Here is a 17,745-nt window from a genome sequence, read left to right as displayed (position 1 = left end):
AGAATGAACCAGTTCATTGCATGCTGATGCGACATTGTTGGTCAAGAATCCAGTTTCTGGGCTGGAGAGATGGCTCAGCGGTTAAGAGCACTGCTTACCCTTCCTAAAGGTCCTGAGTTCAATTCCCAGCAACCACATGGTGGCTCATAACCATCTGTAATGAGGTATGGTGCCCTCTTCTGGCCTGCAGGCTACACACAGACAGAATATTGTATACATAATAAATTTAAAAAATTAAAAAAAAAAGAATCCAGTTTCTACCTGTGGTCACCTTTGCTTTCGAGAGACTGCAGAATTAGGATGCAAACATTAACACCGTGAGTCCAGCTGACTCCCACTTACTCGGCATGACTGTAAACAACAGCAAACAATCACCGGAGCTTAGTGAATGTTTTAAATAAGTACCCAGGCCTCCCCTCTAGCTGTTTCTTTTCAGAGATACCATTTAGTTTAGTTGTGTGATTTATATGCGCGTACGTTGTTCTTTGTTGTTGTCAGAAACCCTGGTGAGTTGTTTGGATGGAACCGGTTCCCCCCTCTAAGATGAAGTCACCGCAATGCTTTCAGAATAAACTGGAGAACGGAGAGGGGAAAAAAAAGAATAGCCAAGTTGGTGGCTGGGAAAGAGAGTGTTCCTCAGAGAAAAGCTGCAATGGGGCACACAAAGGAAAGCCCAAAGGAGGTGAGAGAGCAGAGGAGTGTGGTAGGGAGCTGTGCCGTGGCCAGCTCCTCAACTGCAGGAGTTCTCAAACTGGCTAGCGGCTGCTGCAGGGGTACAGTTATAAAGCATGTTGTTACAGAGGTTTGTATCGTGGGGCTCTTTGAAGGGCTGGACTTCCCTCCGGAATGGAAACCCTTTCCTCAAGGATATTAATATCTCCCCCACCTTTGCATTGAGTTGGATAGAATATCATCATACAGCCAGCTGAGCTGCAGAGGGAGGCTGGTACCTTAGGCGCCAGGTACCAGCTCAGTTACACGGCCCTAGGGAAGGAGAATGGCCGCTGGTCTTTGCCAAGCCTACTGCTCCATTATCAGCCACAGCTGACAGTGTCCATGGTGCCCACCTCCTGTTTGGTCCCCAGATGTGCAGGCTGGAGGCTTTTGGAGAGAACTGGTTATCCAAGCGCCACACCTGAGACTAGTATCACTGAAACGGGTTGCGTGCATGAGTTCTTTTGCATTCTGCCTGCAAGGTTTCAGACATGCTGGGCCTGCATCCAGACCAGAGCATTTGCCAGTCACTCTGCCCGCTTACCAAGAGGAACTGGCTGTTCGTCATGAGGCCAAGGGTTTAAGGCAGAAAGCAGTCACAGGGTGGGATCCTTAAAGTGACCTCAAACTACGCCTGGAGGGGCAGGGTCTTCCAGCTGGGAGGAAAAGTCACGGTCCCAAGGATAGAAGAGCCCATGGCACAAACATGGATACCAAAAGGACACTCCTGACCACTAGAATAGTAATATCCTCCAACCTCCGGGGCTGCACTGACCACAGTGACCAGACAGAAGCCGTCCTCCATCCTCTGGGGCTGCCCTGACCACAGTGACCAGACAGAGGCCATCCTCCAAACTCCGGAGCTGCCCCGACCACAGTGACCAGACAGAAGCTGTCCTTCCTCCATCCTCTGGAGCTGCCCTGACCAGTGACCAGACAGAGGCCATCCTCCAACCTCCGGGGCTGCCCTCACCACAGTGACCAGACAGAGGCTGTCCTTCAACCTCCGGGGCTGCCCTCACCACAGTGACCAGACAGAGGCCGTCCTTCAACCTCCTTCACCACAGTGACCAGACAGAGGCCATCCTCCATCCTCCGGAGCTGCCCTCACCACAGTGACCAGACAGAGGCCGTCCTTCAACCTCCTTCACCACAGTGACCAGACAGAGGCCATCCTCCAGAGCTGCCCTCACCACAGTGACCAGACAGAGGCCCGCCTCCCTCCATCCTCTGAAGCTGCCCTGGCCAGTGACCAGACAGAGGCTGACTAAGGAATGGCACCTGAGGTGGAAAAGACCAGCTGAACAGGGTAGTCCATCACAAGCCACATTCCCTTCTAACCAGGAAACTGGAACCTAGAAAGAATGGACTGTGGGTGCTCAAAGGGCCCTGCTAGCCTCCTTGTTTTAGCCTCCTTGTTTTTGCGATCCTGCAGGAGCCAGTAGTCCCTGCTACACTAACTGTGCCCTTGTTTCTGGTGCTGCCAGGAAAGCGCCTCCTTAATTGACAACACCTAGCTGAAACGAAGTGCTTAACAATTCTGCAACAGCTTATCAAACTTCACCACCAAGGAACCCCTCCCCCCACCAGCCAGCTCTCACCCACGCCAGCATCCACTCACAGGTGCAGACTTCCCTTTCGGTTTTTACATACTGATATTTCCTACTAGACGCCATTTGGAAAAAAAAAGTCCTCCAGTTTATATTGAGGTCAGGTCCGTGTGCAGAAAAACACCAGGTGTTCCCTTTTTAGACCCACGATCAGCCATCCCAGGAAGGATCATGGGAACCTCTGCTGATGAGGGCCATCTGTAGGCAAGAGACTGAAACGTCTTCCAGACCTTGCCAGAGCATCCTCTTGGGATTTTACTGACCTGGTATGGGTACCTGTACCCTCTCCTTTCTCAGTAGGACCAAAGAGAAAAGGGGGAGTTTATTCAGATTAATGAATTCCCTTGCCTATATAAAATCCACCACTCAAAACCGGAGTAAACATTCCATAGAACCATCTTTCGCCCTCAAGTCTATAATCTGTAAGCAAGCTCAGCACCTGGGGTGAATTATTTAACACATGTCCCTGTGACCTAGAGAATACAGAAGCGCCCCCCCCCCCGCGCGCCTGTTTGTGTTATAGCAACTGGAAATTAAAAACAAAAGTGGATGCTCAGGGTGTGACGAGAAAGAAACAGGCAGCAAAGAGGAAAAAAATAGAAGTTTGGAGATGTGGGGTGGTAAGAGCTGGTGTGAAGAACCAGCGGAAGCCGCAGCTCCAGCCTCCCCTAGCAGACTGAGCCTCCCCCAGCCGACCGAGCCTCCCCCAAGCCAGCCGAGCCTCCCCCAAGCCAGCCGAGCCTCCCCCAAGCCAGCCGAGCCTCCCCCAAGCCAGCCGAGCCTCTCCCCCAAGGCGACCGAGCCTCTCCCCCGGCCCACCGAGCCTCTCCCCACGGCCCACCGAGCCTCTCCCCACGGCCCACCGAGCCTCTCCCCACGGCCCACCGAGCCTCTCCCCACGGCCCACCGAGCCTCTCCCCCCGGCCCACCGAGCCTCTCCCCCCGGCCCACCGAGCCTCTCCCCCGGCCCACCGAGCCTACCTCCCCTCCCCCCCACCACCACCGACCGAGCCTAGCAGTTACTGCTAGCAGCTTGGCTAGAATCTGACCCTGGGCTGCTGCAAACCTCAGTGCTGGGGATGGAACCCAGGCCCTGTGCAAGACTAGGCGAGCCTTCAACCCTTAAGCCACACCCACAGCCCTACAGCCTGTTTTTCCAACCACAGGACACTCGAAGTTCAGGGTCTCAGCGGGGGGGGCGGGGGGGGCACCGCACACACAATAGGGCTGGGGGGTGCCTGGCGTGGGGAGATCCTGATTTAGAGGATGAGGTAGGGTGGAGAGGTCATTTGTCCCGTTACTTCAACAGTAGCCATGTGGGTTCTGAACAAACAACAAAAGCCGTAGGGGTGCCAGCATGCAACAAAGCCTTCCTGCCTCTAAGAGACCCCCGACCGCCTCACCTGTCGCTGCCTCCACTTTCAGCCACTTCCAACTCAAAACAAGTTTGCCACCTCTTTCCTCTGCGTCAAGGCCGCTCTGAATTCTCCAAAGTTACAACAGCTTAGGAAGCAGTGCAGAGAAACGACTCAGCTCTTCAGAAAACCCACGTTTCACTCCCAGCACCCAGGTCAGGGGCACACAACTGCCTGTGACTCCAGGGGATGCCTCTGGCTTCTGCGGGCGCAGGCACACAAACGCAGGCGCTAACGCGCGGGTAAAGCTGAGTCTTCCCTACCCCCATACAGCCCACCTCCAGGTGCCCGCACTTAAGTCGAGGGCCCGAGAGCCAGGCAGTTGAGGAAGCTAAGGCCCTACCCCATGGTCCTTTCTCAGGTGTGCTGAGTGAGGAACCTGCCCTCTGCAACCCTTCCTCCCCAGTACCTTAGGGCCTGGTTTGTCCTGTCTCTGCTTAGGAGTGGTGACTTAACCCACCACCGTTGTTCTCAAGAGAGAAATCTCTAGCTGGTCATGTAGGACTGCTGAGTGTGTCCCCTGGAGAACTAAACACCGGGGAAAGATAAAACACGAAGCTGCAGAATCAGAAAAATAACAGCCCCAAAGTTGAGCGTCGCTAACGGGAGCTGGCTTGGGTATTATATAAGGTCCCTGGGTCCGCCCCCTTTCACCTATTGGCCCTTTTTAGAAACCCCGCCCCCATGCCATCCTGCCATTTCTTCTTGCAATGTCTTCTGGGAACAAGAAACCCCCACCTCAGGGAGACTTTCATTTCCCTTGTCCCCCTCACAGCTACGGTGAACCCCAAGGCGGTATTTCCACTGCTCTAGGGAAAGAATCCAGAAGCTACACACTGATGATCCCAGGCCTTGAGCACTAGGAGCTGGACAGAACAGACGTCTGTTTGCTCCTCAAGTCCCTAGCTCACCTGGAGTCTGCACATCTGACCCGTGGGGGCCACTTCCCTCCTGGAGCAGTTCAAGCGCAAGTCACAGAACACCGAGGTCCCCCAGGGACCTATGGGTTACCTCTCCTTGATGCCGCACAAGACATCAAGCTGTTCCAAGACAGCCAGAGAGGAGAAGAGAGGCAAAGCAAAATGTCTGCTTCTGCTTCCTTCCCATCTGTGCATCCTCGGCTTCAGGGATGTTCTCTCTGGGCTTAGAGATGTTCTCCCTGGAGTATCGTGCTCTTCCACACGAGTCAGCTCTTACGTGGGGTGACGGTGGCATGGGTGGAGACCGGGAAGGACAGTAGCAGTCATCCCAACCCTCCCAAGGGGTCAGTCAGGTCTAAGGTTACAGGATTTAGTCAGTTTTTGAGACAGGGTTCCACTATGTAGCCTTGGCCTTATGCCCAGATCATGGGGGCCCCCAAAAGACCACCAGGGAGACTGAACCCTGTATGTAAAGGCAAAGAGCCTTTATTTCAAGCTTGAGCTTAGTCTGTCTGAGGCAGCGAACAGAGTCGAGTGCTCTGAGCCCAGTTGGGGTGGGGTTTTCACCATAGTAGAAGGTGGAGTGAGGAGATTCCTAAGGTTCAGGACCCCTGATTGGGTGACGTTTGTCTAGGGGTGTCTGGGTGAAAGGGATGGATGTGTGCTGGGCTAAGGACACCTGGCAATCCTATCTACAGTGGCTGGAAAGGCAGGTATTGTCCCCTTGGATACTGATTGGTTCGTTCCTGGGTGGTACCTGGGTAGTCTCAGTTTGTGGTCTTTCCTGGAGTCAGGTGTTGCTTAGGGTAAACAGAAACTCAGGTCTACTTTCGGGGGGGGGGTCTCACTGCTGCTTGGGTCCCACACCTGCCTGTCCTGGAACTTGCTCTGGAGACCAGGATGGACTCAAACCCAGAGATCTGCCTGCCTCTGTCTCCCGAGTGCTGGGATCAAAGGTGTGCACCTCTAGGCCCAGCTCAAGATAATCTTGAGGAAGGCAGTCGGGTCAAAGTAGAAAGAGGCATCTGGGTACCTGGCAGGATTTGAACTGTTAAGGCTGGGTTCCTACTCTGACATCAGTCTGTTCCAAATGTGCCCACCTACAGCATGGCAGGCTCTGCGACCCATCCTCTGGAGTCTACCCACATTGTTCTCAGAGGAGTCCTAGCATGCAGGCTTTGCCGCCACCCCCATCTTGTGAGTGAGTAAAGCTTGAAGAGGACCCACCCTTCTAGGACACCTGTGATCCCAGGTCCACATGTCAGGTGTCACACACTCCCCTAAGGGCTGCCTCCCTCCAGCCTCCGGCACTGGAACTAGAACTTGCTGGCTACTTCTCAGCTTCACCCCTCCCTTCCCTCTGAGCTCCCTCTACCCCGCTCTCCACCCTGACCAGCCATGCAGGCCAGTAGGACCCAGGTCAGTGGGCTGTGTATGTCCTGAGATGTTCTGTCCGCATTCCAAGGGGTTCCTGGACCTACATCCCCGAAGCTTAGGACAAGAGGCTGCAATTAAAATCTTCCTTAAATAAACTAAGACATCTGTATGGCGCCTGGTTTCATGGCAGCTGTTGGACCTCAGGAGAGCAATGCTCTCTGGTCTTGTAAAAGAAGATACTCTTTCAGAGCATTTGGGAAAAGCCGGGGACAAGGAGGACCACAGCCGGAGAGGTGTTCCCTCTGTCTGTCTGTCATCTGTCTGAAGTTACCTCACTCCTAATATTCTAGGCTTCCATGGTATACAGAGAGTTAGCACCTCTGCTCAGAGAACAGGAGAATCAGTCAGCAACGCTGGCATGTCCTGTGCTCACAGACCCAGACGCTGGCATGTCCTGTGCTCACAGACCCACTGAACACACCAAGCCAGTCATTAGATCCCACCTGTTTATTAGCATGTGGTACGGCGAGGGCCTGCTAGGTCAAGGCCGGCTCACTTCCGTTACCCACTCCCCAAAGCTGAAAGCTGAATTCAGCTGCCCTCAGGTTCTGCAGGTGAGATGGTGTGGTGGCCCCTTGTGATGGAGGGTCATGTTGGTCCCCGATGGGAGGTGGAGGAGGAGGCAGATCTGGGGAACAAAAGTGAGTAGAGGATGAGCTGCAGATGGTACCCCACTCTCTCCCCCCGTGACTCAGGCAGCCCGAGCAGAGACCCACAGCACCCCATCCCCTTTCTAAGAACTACCTTTTGGAGCATGCCCAGAAAGCTGGAGTCCTGGGAGGCCGTGGGCTGGAAAACCTCTGCCAGCTTTACTTTCAGAATAACCTTTGGTCCTGGGAAACCAAAAATGTGATTCAGGACCCAGCAGTCAGGGTCATGATACCTCCTGGTCGGGGGGGAGGCATGTCCCCTGCATCTGCCCCAGACTCCCTTTCCTCCAGTGCTGTCTCAGATCAGGGACTCAGTACCAAGGAATCCCCCCGCCCCCGTGTCACCCTCCAGCCCTCACCTGATACATGTGAGATGTCGAGGAGAGCCAGGAGGAAGAAGAGGGGCATCGAAGACCCCATTGTGGCTACCTCACTTCTCCCACAGCAGAAGGGAAATGGAAACAGCCACTCTTTACCTGGGCCCTCAGCACTGGTGTGGGGGGCACCAAGAGACCCAGCAACTGGATTTTCCAGTTCTCCCAGAGTGGTTCCCATGACCCTGGAGAGGGCCACTCACTGGCTCCTGGGTAATGTGGAGGGGTACCCCCCCATTGTTTGCTTCAGAGGAGAGAGAGGTAGGGACAAGTGGGGGCCCTCCTGCAAGTGCCAGGCCCCACCCAAGCCTGGGTCCCTCAGAGGTTCTTGAGGGATTAATGATTAACAGTTCTTAGCTGTCATCATTCCTGCCAGAGAAGGGCTCTGGAATGCGCACCCCAAAGGGAGGGGTGGGTGGGTTGTCACCCCGTCCCTCTTGGTGTCTTGACAGCCCAGTCTCCGTGGCTTGCCAGGTGGGAAACCTGGGCAGCAGAGAGCTTCCATCTTTGAGATTTCATTTCCATTTTATTTTCTGTGAGTGAATGTTTTGCCTGCATGTGTGTATGAGCACCATGTGTGTGCAGTGCTCACAGAGAAGGCGTCAGATCCCTTGGAACCAGAGTTACAGACAGTTGTGAGCTACCATACAGGAATTACACCCAGGCCGTCTCTCCAGCCCCCATGCTGGGCTTTTTATGTGGGTGCTGGAGATAGAACTCAGGCCCTCGTGCCTGTACAGCAAACACTTTACCAATGAACCAATGATAATTCCTAAACGGTAACAACGTGCAGCAGGTGTGAACCACCGCTGCAAGCTGGTGCTGTGTACTGTGGGCATACTCTTCAGAGCGGGAACTGAGCCGTGGGTGGAGCAGCCTCTACCTCAAAGAGATCCTGGGAGCATCACATGAGCACATGTGTGAGGCACTAATAGTGCTGACTCTTAATCACCGCTACTCCTGCTCAGCAAAGAACCCTGACGACTGGGTGGTCACAGGAAGCAGTACTCCACACAAGAGCCCAGATCCGGGCAGTTGGCCCCTGGACCCCCTGATCGGGACATCCTATTCATTTTTCATCTCACAGACATGCCAGTTCTGGAGGAGATGAGTTAGGGGTGCAGCTGTGACCCCTTCCATTGTTACCACCTGGCTGCCAGCAATGCTCATGACAGGTAGGGCTGAAATGGCTATGAGCCGTTTGCCCTCATCTGGAAAACAAGATGGCTTTGCTGACCTCATCAGTTCTCACAGAAGGCTCCAGTGACTGACTCTTCTGCCTCCGACTGAGACATAGTCACCTCTTGTGACTGTAAGATGCCATCTTGGGCCAGGCATGGTAGTGTCTTCCTGTAATCTCAGCATCCAAGGGGCAGAGGCAGAAAGAGAGTCACCAACTGGAGGCCAGCCTGGTCTTCATAATGAGTTCCAGGACAACCAACGTAAGATACCAAGATCCTGTCTCAAAAAAAAAAAACAATTTAGTAGTCAGGTATGGTGGCATATGCCTGTAAGCCCAGCACATGGGAAGTGGGAGGGGACGATCATGAGGTCAAGGCTATCCTCAGCTACATAGCAAAATCAAGACCAGATGGAGTACAGGACACCTTGTCTTAAAGCAAAACACACACACATATGTACATACACACACACACACACACAGGGACAGACAGAGAGAGACAGACAGAGAGAGAGAGAAAGAAAGAATGAGAATTAAGCCAAGTAAAACAACAAAAAATTTTAAAAAGATAAATTGAGTGCATAGGCCTGGGGAGGTGGAGAATACCGACTGATCGCCCAAAGAACCAGGGTTCGATTCCCAGTACCTACATGATGGCTCACAACCGTCTGCAACTCCTAACTCCGATCCCAGGAGCTCCAACTCTCTATTCTGGCCCCCATGGGTGCTGCACAAGTGTTTCACAGACACACATGCAGGCAAAACACGCATGCACATATGAAAAAACATACTTAAAAGAACGGCGGTTAGTGAGTTATTTTAGAAACCGAGTCTGTTGGCCTCTACCCACACCAGGCTCCTCCTCTCTAGACAGCTGGGTCTTCTGTGAGCTGTGTCCACAGTGGGAGGAGGGTGTTTGTTCACAGGCACCGGTTGGAGTTTACTTCCAAACAGAAACTCTTGTGGCCAGCAGCATCTCTAGCCTCCTCCCGCTAGATACCCTCAGCACGCATCTCTGTGACAGACAAGGATGCTCCTGGGATTGCCGAGTCTCCCCTGGGGAGGCAAAATTGGCCCTTTCCACAGGGAGCCAGTGTCTTGGAGCTAGGGACTCTAGAGGAAGCATGGTGTAGAAGACAAGTGGAAAAGGATGCTGTCAGGGGCTCTGTTCGAATGGAGCCGCAGGGGGAGGCCTGTCTCCACCTCAGGGTCCTTGTCCTGCAGGCTTCGCTGTGATTTCACAGGCTGCCCAGCTCTGAGCCGGTAGTCTTAGGCACAACCGCAGAGACTCATTAATCTCCCGTTAATTGAGTTCATGGCAGTTGACCTCTCTCCTTTCCTGATCCAGCCCTAAGGGCGTAGGCACTACTCATGCTGGACCACTGGTCCTCAGGAGCCTCAGCTGCCCCAGCCCCAGCTCCTACCCTGAGGATCTCAGGTCCTCGCTATCCCCTCTGCTGCCCACTTCCCTTAGGGAGCAATGGCTCTGCTTCCATCCCGCCAGGGGACTCACATCTTTTAGGGTGCTGGAGTTACACAATCACTCCCCATTGAGCCACATCCCCACACTGGCAACTGATCGCTGACTGTCTGCTGCACAGCCCCAGAGACTGGGGATGTGTATGTGGGGGCGGGGGGACAAAGGCATTGCCCCAAGGTGCTCACAATAGGAGGCCTTCGAGTAGATCAGCTGTAGGGAGGGGTAGGGGCTCCTCTCTCCTAGAACTTCAGTAGAGCTGGTCTCTAAGCTAACCTTGCTCTAGGTAGGGAAGGAGTGAAGTCTCAGGTACGGAGTTCAAAGGGGATATGAGGTGATTCCCCCTTGAGCCTCACAACTGAGACTTTTCAATGAGGAGAAAGGGGGGCAGAAAGTCTAGAAATAGGAGGTGCAATTTTCTGAACAGGAGCAGATGCAGGTTTGAGGTCGAGGCAGATGCTGTCTGGGATGGCAGGAGAGGCATAGGAAGGACAAGATGTCCCCAGAGGGGACAAGTGATATCAGTCCTGGGGTTCCCTGCCTCAGCTGTCCCCATAGCCTGTCCTACGCAATGGAAGCTTCTGTGTGTCATGGACCACGTGAGGGCTGCCCCCTTCCCTGCTCTTTCACCTGGACTTGGGGACACTCCACCCAGGGCAGAAAGTGTGGCCGGCCATGTGTGAGTTAGGGGCGTGGGGCTGGATGACGCCAGAGACACAGGAGGGTGAGTAGGAGCCTCCTCCCAGAGTCTGGACCTGTCCAGTGCCCTGTCCAATCCCTCTAGAACACAAGAATTGGCTCAGAGCCTACAGGCCACCCCATACAAGCCATTCCTTCTGCAGGGGCTGGATAAGGAGGTGGCCTGGCTACCCCACCCAGATCCCTTCTGAGTCTCTAGATCCCACGCCTTTGGTGGAACCCAGGTACCTAGCTCATGACACAGCTGCGGTCTCCCATTATCAGGGCACCCCTATGGGTGGGGCAGCTCCATTTGCTTAAGGCTTAGCTCAGAGTAGCCCCAGCCCCCGTGACGTCAAACCTGACCCCTTATAAGACGAAGGGTCCCTGGTCCATGGTCCCTCAGCGGCCTCCTAGCTCTGACATGGCTCAACTGACCAGTGGTCTCTGTTCCACGTTTGGCTTCCTCTGCTGCCTCTTCTTCCTTCCAGTTTCTTGGGGGGCAGGTAAGATGCTCGGAGAGGTAAAGGGGTTGCCATTATATAGGGGGTAGAAATCACAAAGGTCTTATTTCTTGGTGTGGATGGGGCTGGATGATCGGCCACAGCAATGAACTATGGCAAGCGAAGGGTTTTGCCTAGTGTGTTCATGACACGCAGGAGAAGAATCTCGATTCTGCTCCGTTTCTTTTGAGATGGTCTGGGGGGGCTACGCCTGCCTAGAGCTTTAAGTTTACATAAAGACGCTGTGTGGACTTTAGTTCTAGGGGGACAGGGGAGGAAGCTTGCACATCCTGGGCACTTACCATGTGTTAGGAACCCACTGACACTCGTGGTGCTTCTGCCGGTGTCTCATTAATCCCCCAGAGGGTCAACGATCTCCATCTTCTAGCGGAGGAGGCACACAGCTGGTTGTCTTTGCAGGGCAAGAGCACAGGGTGGGTTCCGGAAGGTTCAAGACAGACCCAGCTTCCCCACTTGACTCAGCCATTTAGCTCACCTGTCAATGATACAGCAGGAGGGATGCTTGCAGCCTGTGCCCGTGATGGGGGTACAGCCTACTCTGCACAGGCATGGCTCTGGGGCTTCCTCCATATTTATTCATTTAACCTTCACGGCAGCTCAACGAGGTTCTGTTCCCATCTGATAGGTGGAAAATATCCCAAGACTTGGATAAGAAAAGTTTGCCGCACACAAGAGACGCTAGGGAAGGAGGTAGCATCGCTAGGTTGGTTCACTTAGTTAACAGACAGTGCTGGGACAGGGAGTAGAGATGCCACATGTGGGGGCACTTTGATGGGGCCTGGACATCTACAGGGGCGTCTTTATCATGTGGACAAAAGTGCAGAACTCCTACCTCCCTAACAGATGTAAGACCCCAAACCAGAGATCTGGGGGTGGGTACTTCTGGGGCATGGCAGGCAGCATCTGCTTCCAATAGACTCACCTGGTGAAACTGGGCCAGGGGTCTTGCTGGGGTTCTTGTAGGATGGCAGGGTTGGAAGCCGAGACTCTTTCAGCGCCTCTGACAGACCTCTACAGTGTGCTCTGTCCGCATCCTAAGCTGACATCCCTGCTCCTACCCAGAGGGTCCTGGCTGATGCCCGTGCTCCTACCTAGACAGCCCTGCGGCACAGCCCTAGAGAGCCCGTCCGAGCTCTTTCCGTGCCAATGGATGTCCACCTGGTGTCAAGCCGCTGCACGAGTGGAACAAACCAGTAGGGGGCGCAGGGAGGCAAGTTCACCCTAGTCACCTGGAGATTTGCATCAGGACAGAAGGCTGGGCGCAGCAGTAGTGATGGCTGCTGTAGTGATGGGTGTGGTCGGGGAGTGCCCTTGGAGCTTGGTGGGGCGGGATGCGGGGGGGGGGGGGAGACTGGAGGGTACACAGGCATGTACACACAAGTGTGTGTGTGTGTGTGTGTGTGTGTGTGTATGTGTGTTGTCTGGGCCAGGGTTGGGGCACATGACTGTGTACGGCAGAAAAAGAAGGTGGGCAAATTCCCCTGGACTGTTCCGATGTGGTCCAGCATCTGTCCACAGGACCTGTTGGTCCCCAGACTCAGGTAGGGCACAGAACTCCAGAGCCTGCCCAGGGAAGTCCCAGAAACACAGGGGCAGCAGGGAAGTTCAGACAGAGGATGTGGGAAGAGGGGCTGGGGTTGTCGTTACAACGGTCAGTTCTAGGCAAGCATGCTTGAAGCCCTGAGTAAGATTCCCCGCACTGTGGTGGTGCAGCTGAAAGCCTAACACTGGGGAGGTAGGTGCAGGAGGATCAAAAAACTTCATAGCCTAGGCTATGTGAGAACTTGCTTCAAAATAAATAAAAAAACTGACACTCACCCCAGACTTGATGGTTAGCCATCTTCCTCCTGCTTGTTCATCTTGGGAAGTCACTAAAAAGAGCAGATGTCACTCCTGAGTCTTCCAGCCTGTGGAAGTCACAAATTGTGGTGTGTGTGTGTGTGTGTGTGTGTGTGTATTTCTTAATATGCATAGTGGAAGGCAGTGGGCATCCTAAAGTCTTTTCAACAGTTTCCTCTGACAATTCAGTAAGTTTTTACAATGTTGTCTGTTATTGGAAGCTGCTATTCTGAGTTCCAAGTATTGAGGTTACGTGAGTGAGGACAAAGTTGATGGGACAAAGCCTGCACTTCAAGCTTGTCCCTCAGTTCTGCAAGGCCAGTGGAATTCAGCACTCTCCGCCATGAGTGGCTCATTGGTTCACTCTGTGGGTCTCTATCGGGTCCTTAGTGTGTTTGAAGCATGGAGGGTAGTGGACGCCTGGGTAGTGGATGCCTGGGGAGTGGACACCTGGGGAGTGGACACCTGGGTAGTGGACGGCTGGGTAGTGGACGCCTGGGTCGTGGACGCCTGGGTAGTGGACACCTGGGTAGTGGATGGCTGGGTAGTGGACACCTAGGTAGTTAGATCTCAGCTTCCTCCCCAACTGTAAAAACGTACGTTTGTGAAAAAGGTTAAATAAACAAACATGTAAGCTGCAGCAGGGCCCTCCCCTCCCCAGAGAGACTGACCCGGTTCACACAGTCGGTGCTGAGGTCTTAACCAGTCCTAGTCTATGGCTGGCATCCCAGGATGTGTGTTCAAATCCTGACTCCACCTCTTACTGGCTGGGTATCTCAGGGATTTCCTAACCACTCTGAACCTCGTTCCCTCGGTATAAAACGGGGAGAACAGAAGATAGTTCTCACCCTCAAGAGGTTCTTGGGGCAAATAAATGAGGATTATAGGAAATACTGAACAAAAGTTGTTGTTGCTATTGCTGGGGGGGGGTCACTTCCTCCATGAGATTTCAGTTCCACAGATGGAAAAACGGGGAGACTGGCAGCTTCTAAGAGCCTGGTGAGGGCAGGAAGCTCAGCCGTGGTGAGTGAACATCTGTGAAGGAATCAGGTGCCTGGCTTGCTGCGTTAGCTCTCCCTAGTTGTAGTAAAATGCCAGAGGTTATGGAATTATGAAGACAAAAGTTTTGTTTGGGGCCATAGTTTCTGATGACTGTATCCATGAACAACCGGCCCTGGTGCTCTGAGTCCATTGCAGCCCGTTCTCATGGGACAGAGTGACGCCATTCCCTGATTGGTCAGGAACAGGAAAGAGAAAGGAGCCGGTAGCCTAGCAGTCTCTCCAAGGGAATGTGCTATAACCCAACTTCCTTTCATAGATGCCCCCTCCCAACGGTCCCATCACCTCCCAGCAGTGCCCATCTGGGGTCTAGGTATTTAACTCCTTTAGGGGTAGTCAGTCTGGATCTGCACCGTGGCACCTGAAAATGATGCTCCCAATCACTGAGATGAGAATGCTTTCGAAGGAAGGGAGATCAGAGGGACAGTGAGGCCTCTTCCTTGCACCTCGTGGGACTTGGGCTTCTCTATTCTCACCTCCTGGTCCACTCTTCCCACACTTCCTAGGACTGAGTTCCCAGCCCCCATTTCACCAGCGGGAAGGCAGGTGGATCTGTTTCCCACTACTGGGAATCAGCCCTGAGCCTGGGTGCCACCCTGAGCCAACAGTGCTGACAATCTCAGCTATGTCTCTCTACTCCCTGGTAATCTCCGGACTCTCGTTCTTCCGGTCAGCGTCAGAGACACATCTGTCCCTATCCAGTGGTGTTTCACTAAGGCCCATATCTGTCTGCTGATAAGAGTGTTCTCCTGCACACCCTGTCCCTAAACAGAACCCCTCCCAGAATCCAGCTGATTGCTCACCGCTGCCAGGACCTGCCAGGAGAAACCGTTTTCTGTCAAGAGTCTCCCTCATCTATTCTCAGACATGGTACAAAGAGGGGACCCAATATGGGTAGAAACAAGGGCTGAACTACCTCCCTTTGCTCAGACCAAACTTCAGCACTGGAATGGAAGTCTCCATTTTCCTTTCCAATCCTCTTATCCTCCTGTCTCGACCTCTCACCTGGAAAGTTCTGCCTCAAGTGTGCCTCCGTTTCTCACATTGTCACCTCTGGAACGGAACTGGGATGCCACAGAAAGACCGAGATTCTGACATGAGTTCCTTTTCCTCTCAGCAATTCCATGGGAAGGGAGACGGAGGCAGGTGTGGTAGGAAGTGGATGTTGACAGGCACACAAACAAGCGAAAGGTTATTGGAGGAGTCAATGACGATGCTTTTGACAGAGAAAGTGTCAGCCAATGGGAGGGCCACAAGAGTCCAAACATGTCGCACAGGGTATGAGGGAGAGACCATATGAACCAACGAGAGACACTAGATCTAAAGGGGACCCAGGAGAGACGCCAGAAGGCTGAGATGAAAGTTGAGGTATGGGTGTGGGGAAGGAGAGAGACTACATTTTTGCTGAAGGTGCAGTTTGGGCAAAAGTTCCTTGGCTAGAGGTGAGAATGGGGTTAAACAGTGTGGTATTCTAATGAGCCTTCCCTAGGAGACAGCTGTGCATCCCGAGGACGCCTAGAACAAAGGCAGGCAAGACTGTAGGGAAGCCCCTCATCTGTCTCTCTCTCCACAGGTGCTAACACAGTTCAGGAACTTCAGAAGACTGGTGAACCTTCAACATCTGATCATCTGCTCGCCCTTACTCCAGGCCTTACTCACAAGGCTCTTTCTGTCCAGACTGATCTGAACCCCCAACGAGCTCCGGACCCCCCTAAGTCTACAGCAACCCAGAAGCCCAAAAAGCGGTGCACCACCGTACACCTTGACAAACCAGTTCACAAATCTGTAGACAACTCCAAAGCCACAGATAACCAAAACACCACTGTTCGTCATGAAATGACCCCTGCTTTGGAAAAGAATGCCACCAGCCCAGGAAAAGACCCAGTGATCCGGAATGGACGCTCAGCTGATGACCCCAAATCCACTAACACAGAGAAAGGATCAGAGGGAAGTCATCCAACCTCAGCACCCAGGAGAAGAACAACCTGTAAGTCTGCAGCAAGCAAAACCAGAGTAACGCGGAACTCTGCGGATACATCAGCGAGAGCTGTGGATACCAACACTGGGCTAAGGACCACCTCACATAAACCCAAAACTCCTTCCCATGACTCAGAGCTCAGTAGAAAAACCACATCTTCCTCAGTAAAATCCTCAGAAGCCCCAAAGACCTCATACAGGACTCCAAGGACCCCGGCAACATCAGGAGCTGAAGCTCACAGGACTTCATTTTCTTCAGACAAGCCTGAGCAAACGACTACAGAACACATCAAAGAGACCAGATCAGCCAGCGAGAAGACCACAAGAGTCCAAGTGACTCCGGCAGAACATGAGGGAGAGGATATATCAGCCAGTGAGAGAACCACAAGAGCCCAAGCAACACCCACTCAGTATGAAAGTGAGACCATCTCAGCCAATGAGAGGACCACAAGAGCCCAAGTGATGCCTCTAGAACATGATACCACACTGGCCAATCAAAAGACAACACAAGTCTCAGCAGAGTCTACAGAACACCCAGAAGAAGCCACATCAACCACCCAGGAAGCCACACGCTTCTCACAACGTCCCACGGTATTCTGGAGGAAAACCACACTGACCACTAAGCCTATAAAAGCTCCAGGACACCCAGAGAAAACAGTAGCAGTCCTTGTGAGCACGCGGCCTCCAGTCAAGGTCACAGAGGACAAGTCTACTGCTCTCTCTCCTCGTCTCCATAAATCTGAGACCACACAGCGGGGACTCCTCTGCTCTGTGACAACTAGACCAGACCTGGCATCCAGCACTTCAGGGGCTCACCAGCGGCAGAGCAGCCACAGCTCACCTGGAGGCCTCCACGCTGAGGGGGCGGAGGGAGAGAACAATTCGTTCCCTGCGTGGGCCATAGTTGTCGTGATCCTCCTGGCCGTGATTGTCCTCCTCATCTCCATTGGCCTGATCTTTTTGGTAAGGGCAATGAATGGGGCAGAGGTAGGGGAGACAGACTGAGAAGAGATTAGGGCTGGGAGTTAGAGAGAATAGCGAGCTGGGGTGTAAAGAGGAGAAACCCAGCAAATCTGTAAGATGGGAAGAGTTGGAAGAGAAGGCCGTAGCTGAGATGGAAGGGGTGTGAGAGAGAAAAATCTGGGAGTGGGTTGTAGTCTTGGGTGTGAGGGTAGGGATTTAAGGATAATGTGACCAGGGCAGAGGGGGTTGTGTGTGGAATCTGGGACTCTGTATTGGAGCTAGGTCTGGAATACGGACCAGGGCTTGGATAGAATCTTGGACAAGCAAAAGGTGCAGGATCCGAGAGAAAAGGCCCAGGGGTGGTTGACAAAATCGAACAGCTGGCGGTGACCTTACTCCTTCCTACCATCTCAGGTTGCCTGTGCGTCGCGAACACGCCGTGTACTGACGACCCAGAACTCAGAGGATTTCGACCCTGAGGACAGAGGGGGCCGCAATTCCTACCCCGTCTACCTGATGGAGCAGCAGAATTTGAAACCAAGCCAGATCCCGTCCCCTCCATGATCTTGAGAACTGCACCCCCAGCTCTTCCAGGCTTCTCCCCTTTCCTGGAAGATGAATTAGACTCAGGGCGCTAACTTCCTGGGCGTAGAAAGGGCAGCAAAAACTGACAACAGCTGTAACCCCTATCAACCATATTCTTAACTGAGTAGTTGGGGAGTCACGTGGTAAGGGCGACATGTACCTGTGGAGGAAAGAGAAGAATGAATGAATAACGCAAGCGCTCTCCGTAGAAAATGGTGGTGTGGGAATAAGGCGGTTCACGAACAGCAGGGGCGGGGCCAGTGCAGGACCAGCTCTGAGAGAGGCGTGGCTACGTGAGGCGTTGGCACCTCAGAAGAGAACAACCCAAGAGTGAAGTGGGACC

General features: G+C 53.4%; 2 protein-coding genes across 2 annotated transcripts; one reads left to right on the top strand and one right to left on the bottom strand.

The window, feature by feature from the left end:
- Positions 1 to 6,537: 6,537 nt before the first annotated feature.
- On the bottom strand, positions 6,538 to 7,305 carry Sfta2 (surfactant associated 2). Its single transcript, XM_057794626.1, has 3 exons — positions 7,106 to 7,305; positions 6,841 to 6,929; positions 6,538 to 6,724 (listed from the first exon to the last, which is right to left on the bottom strand). The coding sequence occupies exons 1-3, from the start codon at positions 7,299 to 7,301 to the stop codon at positions 6,638 to 6,640; spliced, it is 372 nt and encodes a 123-aa protein (XP_057650609.1). The 5' UTR covers positions 7,302 to 7,305; the 3' UTR covers positions 6,538 to 6,637.
- A 3,574-nt stretch (positions 7,306 to 10,879) lies between these two features.
- Positions 10,880 to 17,381, top strand: LOC130890560 (mucin-like protein 3). The gene is made up of 4 exons (XM_057794608.1): positions 10,880 to 10,961; positions 15,451 to 16,181; positions 16,233 to 16,817; positions 17,232 to 17,381. Exons 1-4 carry the CDS (start codon positions 10,880 to 10,882, stop codon positions 17,379 to 17,381), a joined length of 1,548 nt encoding a protein of 515 aa, XP_057650591.1.
- The last annotated feature ends 364 nt before the right edge of the window (positions 17,382 to 17,745 follow it).

This window comes from Chionomys nivalis, chromosome 19 (assembly GCF_950005125.1).
Source record: "Chionomys nivalis chromosome 19, mChiNiv1.1, whole genome shotgun sequence".
Lineage (NCBI taxonomy): Eukaryota > Metazoa > Chordata > Mammalia > Rodentia > Cricetidae > Chionomys > Chionomys nivalis.
The sequence above is the reverse complement of the archived record's forward strand: the minus strand, read 5'-3'. Positions and strand labels throughout refer to the sequence as shown.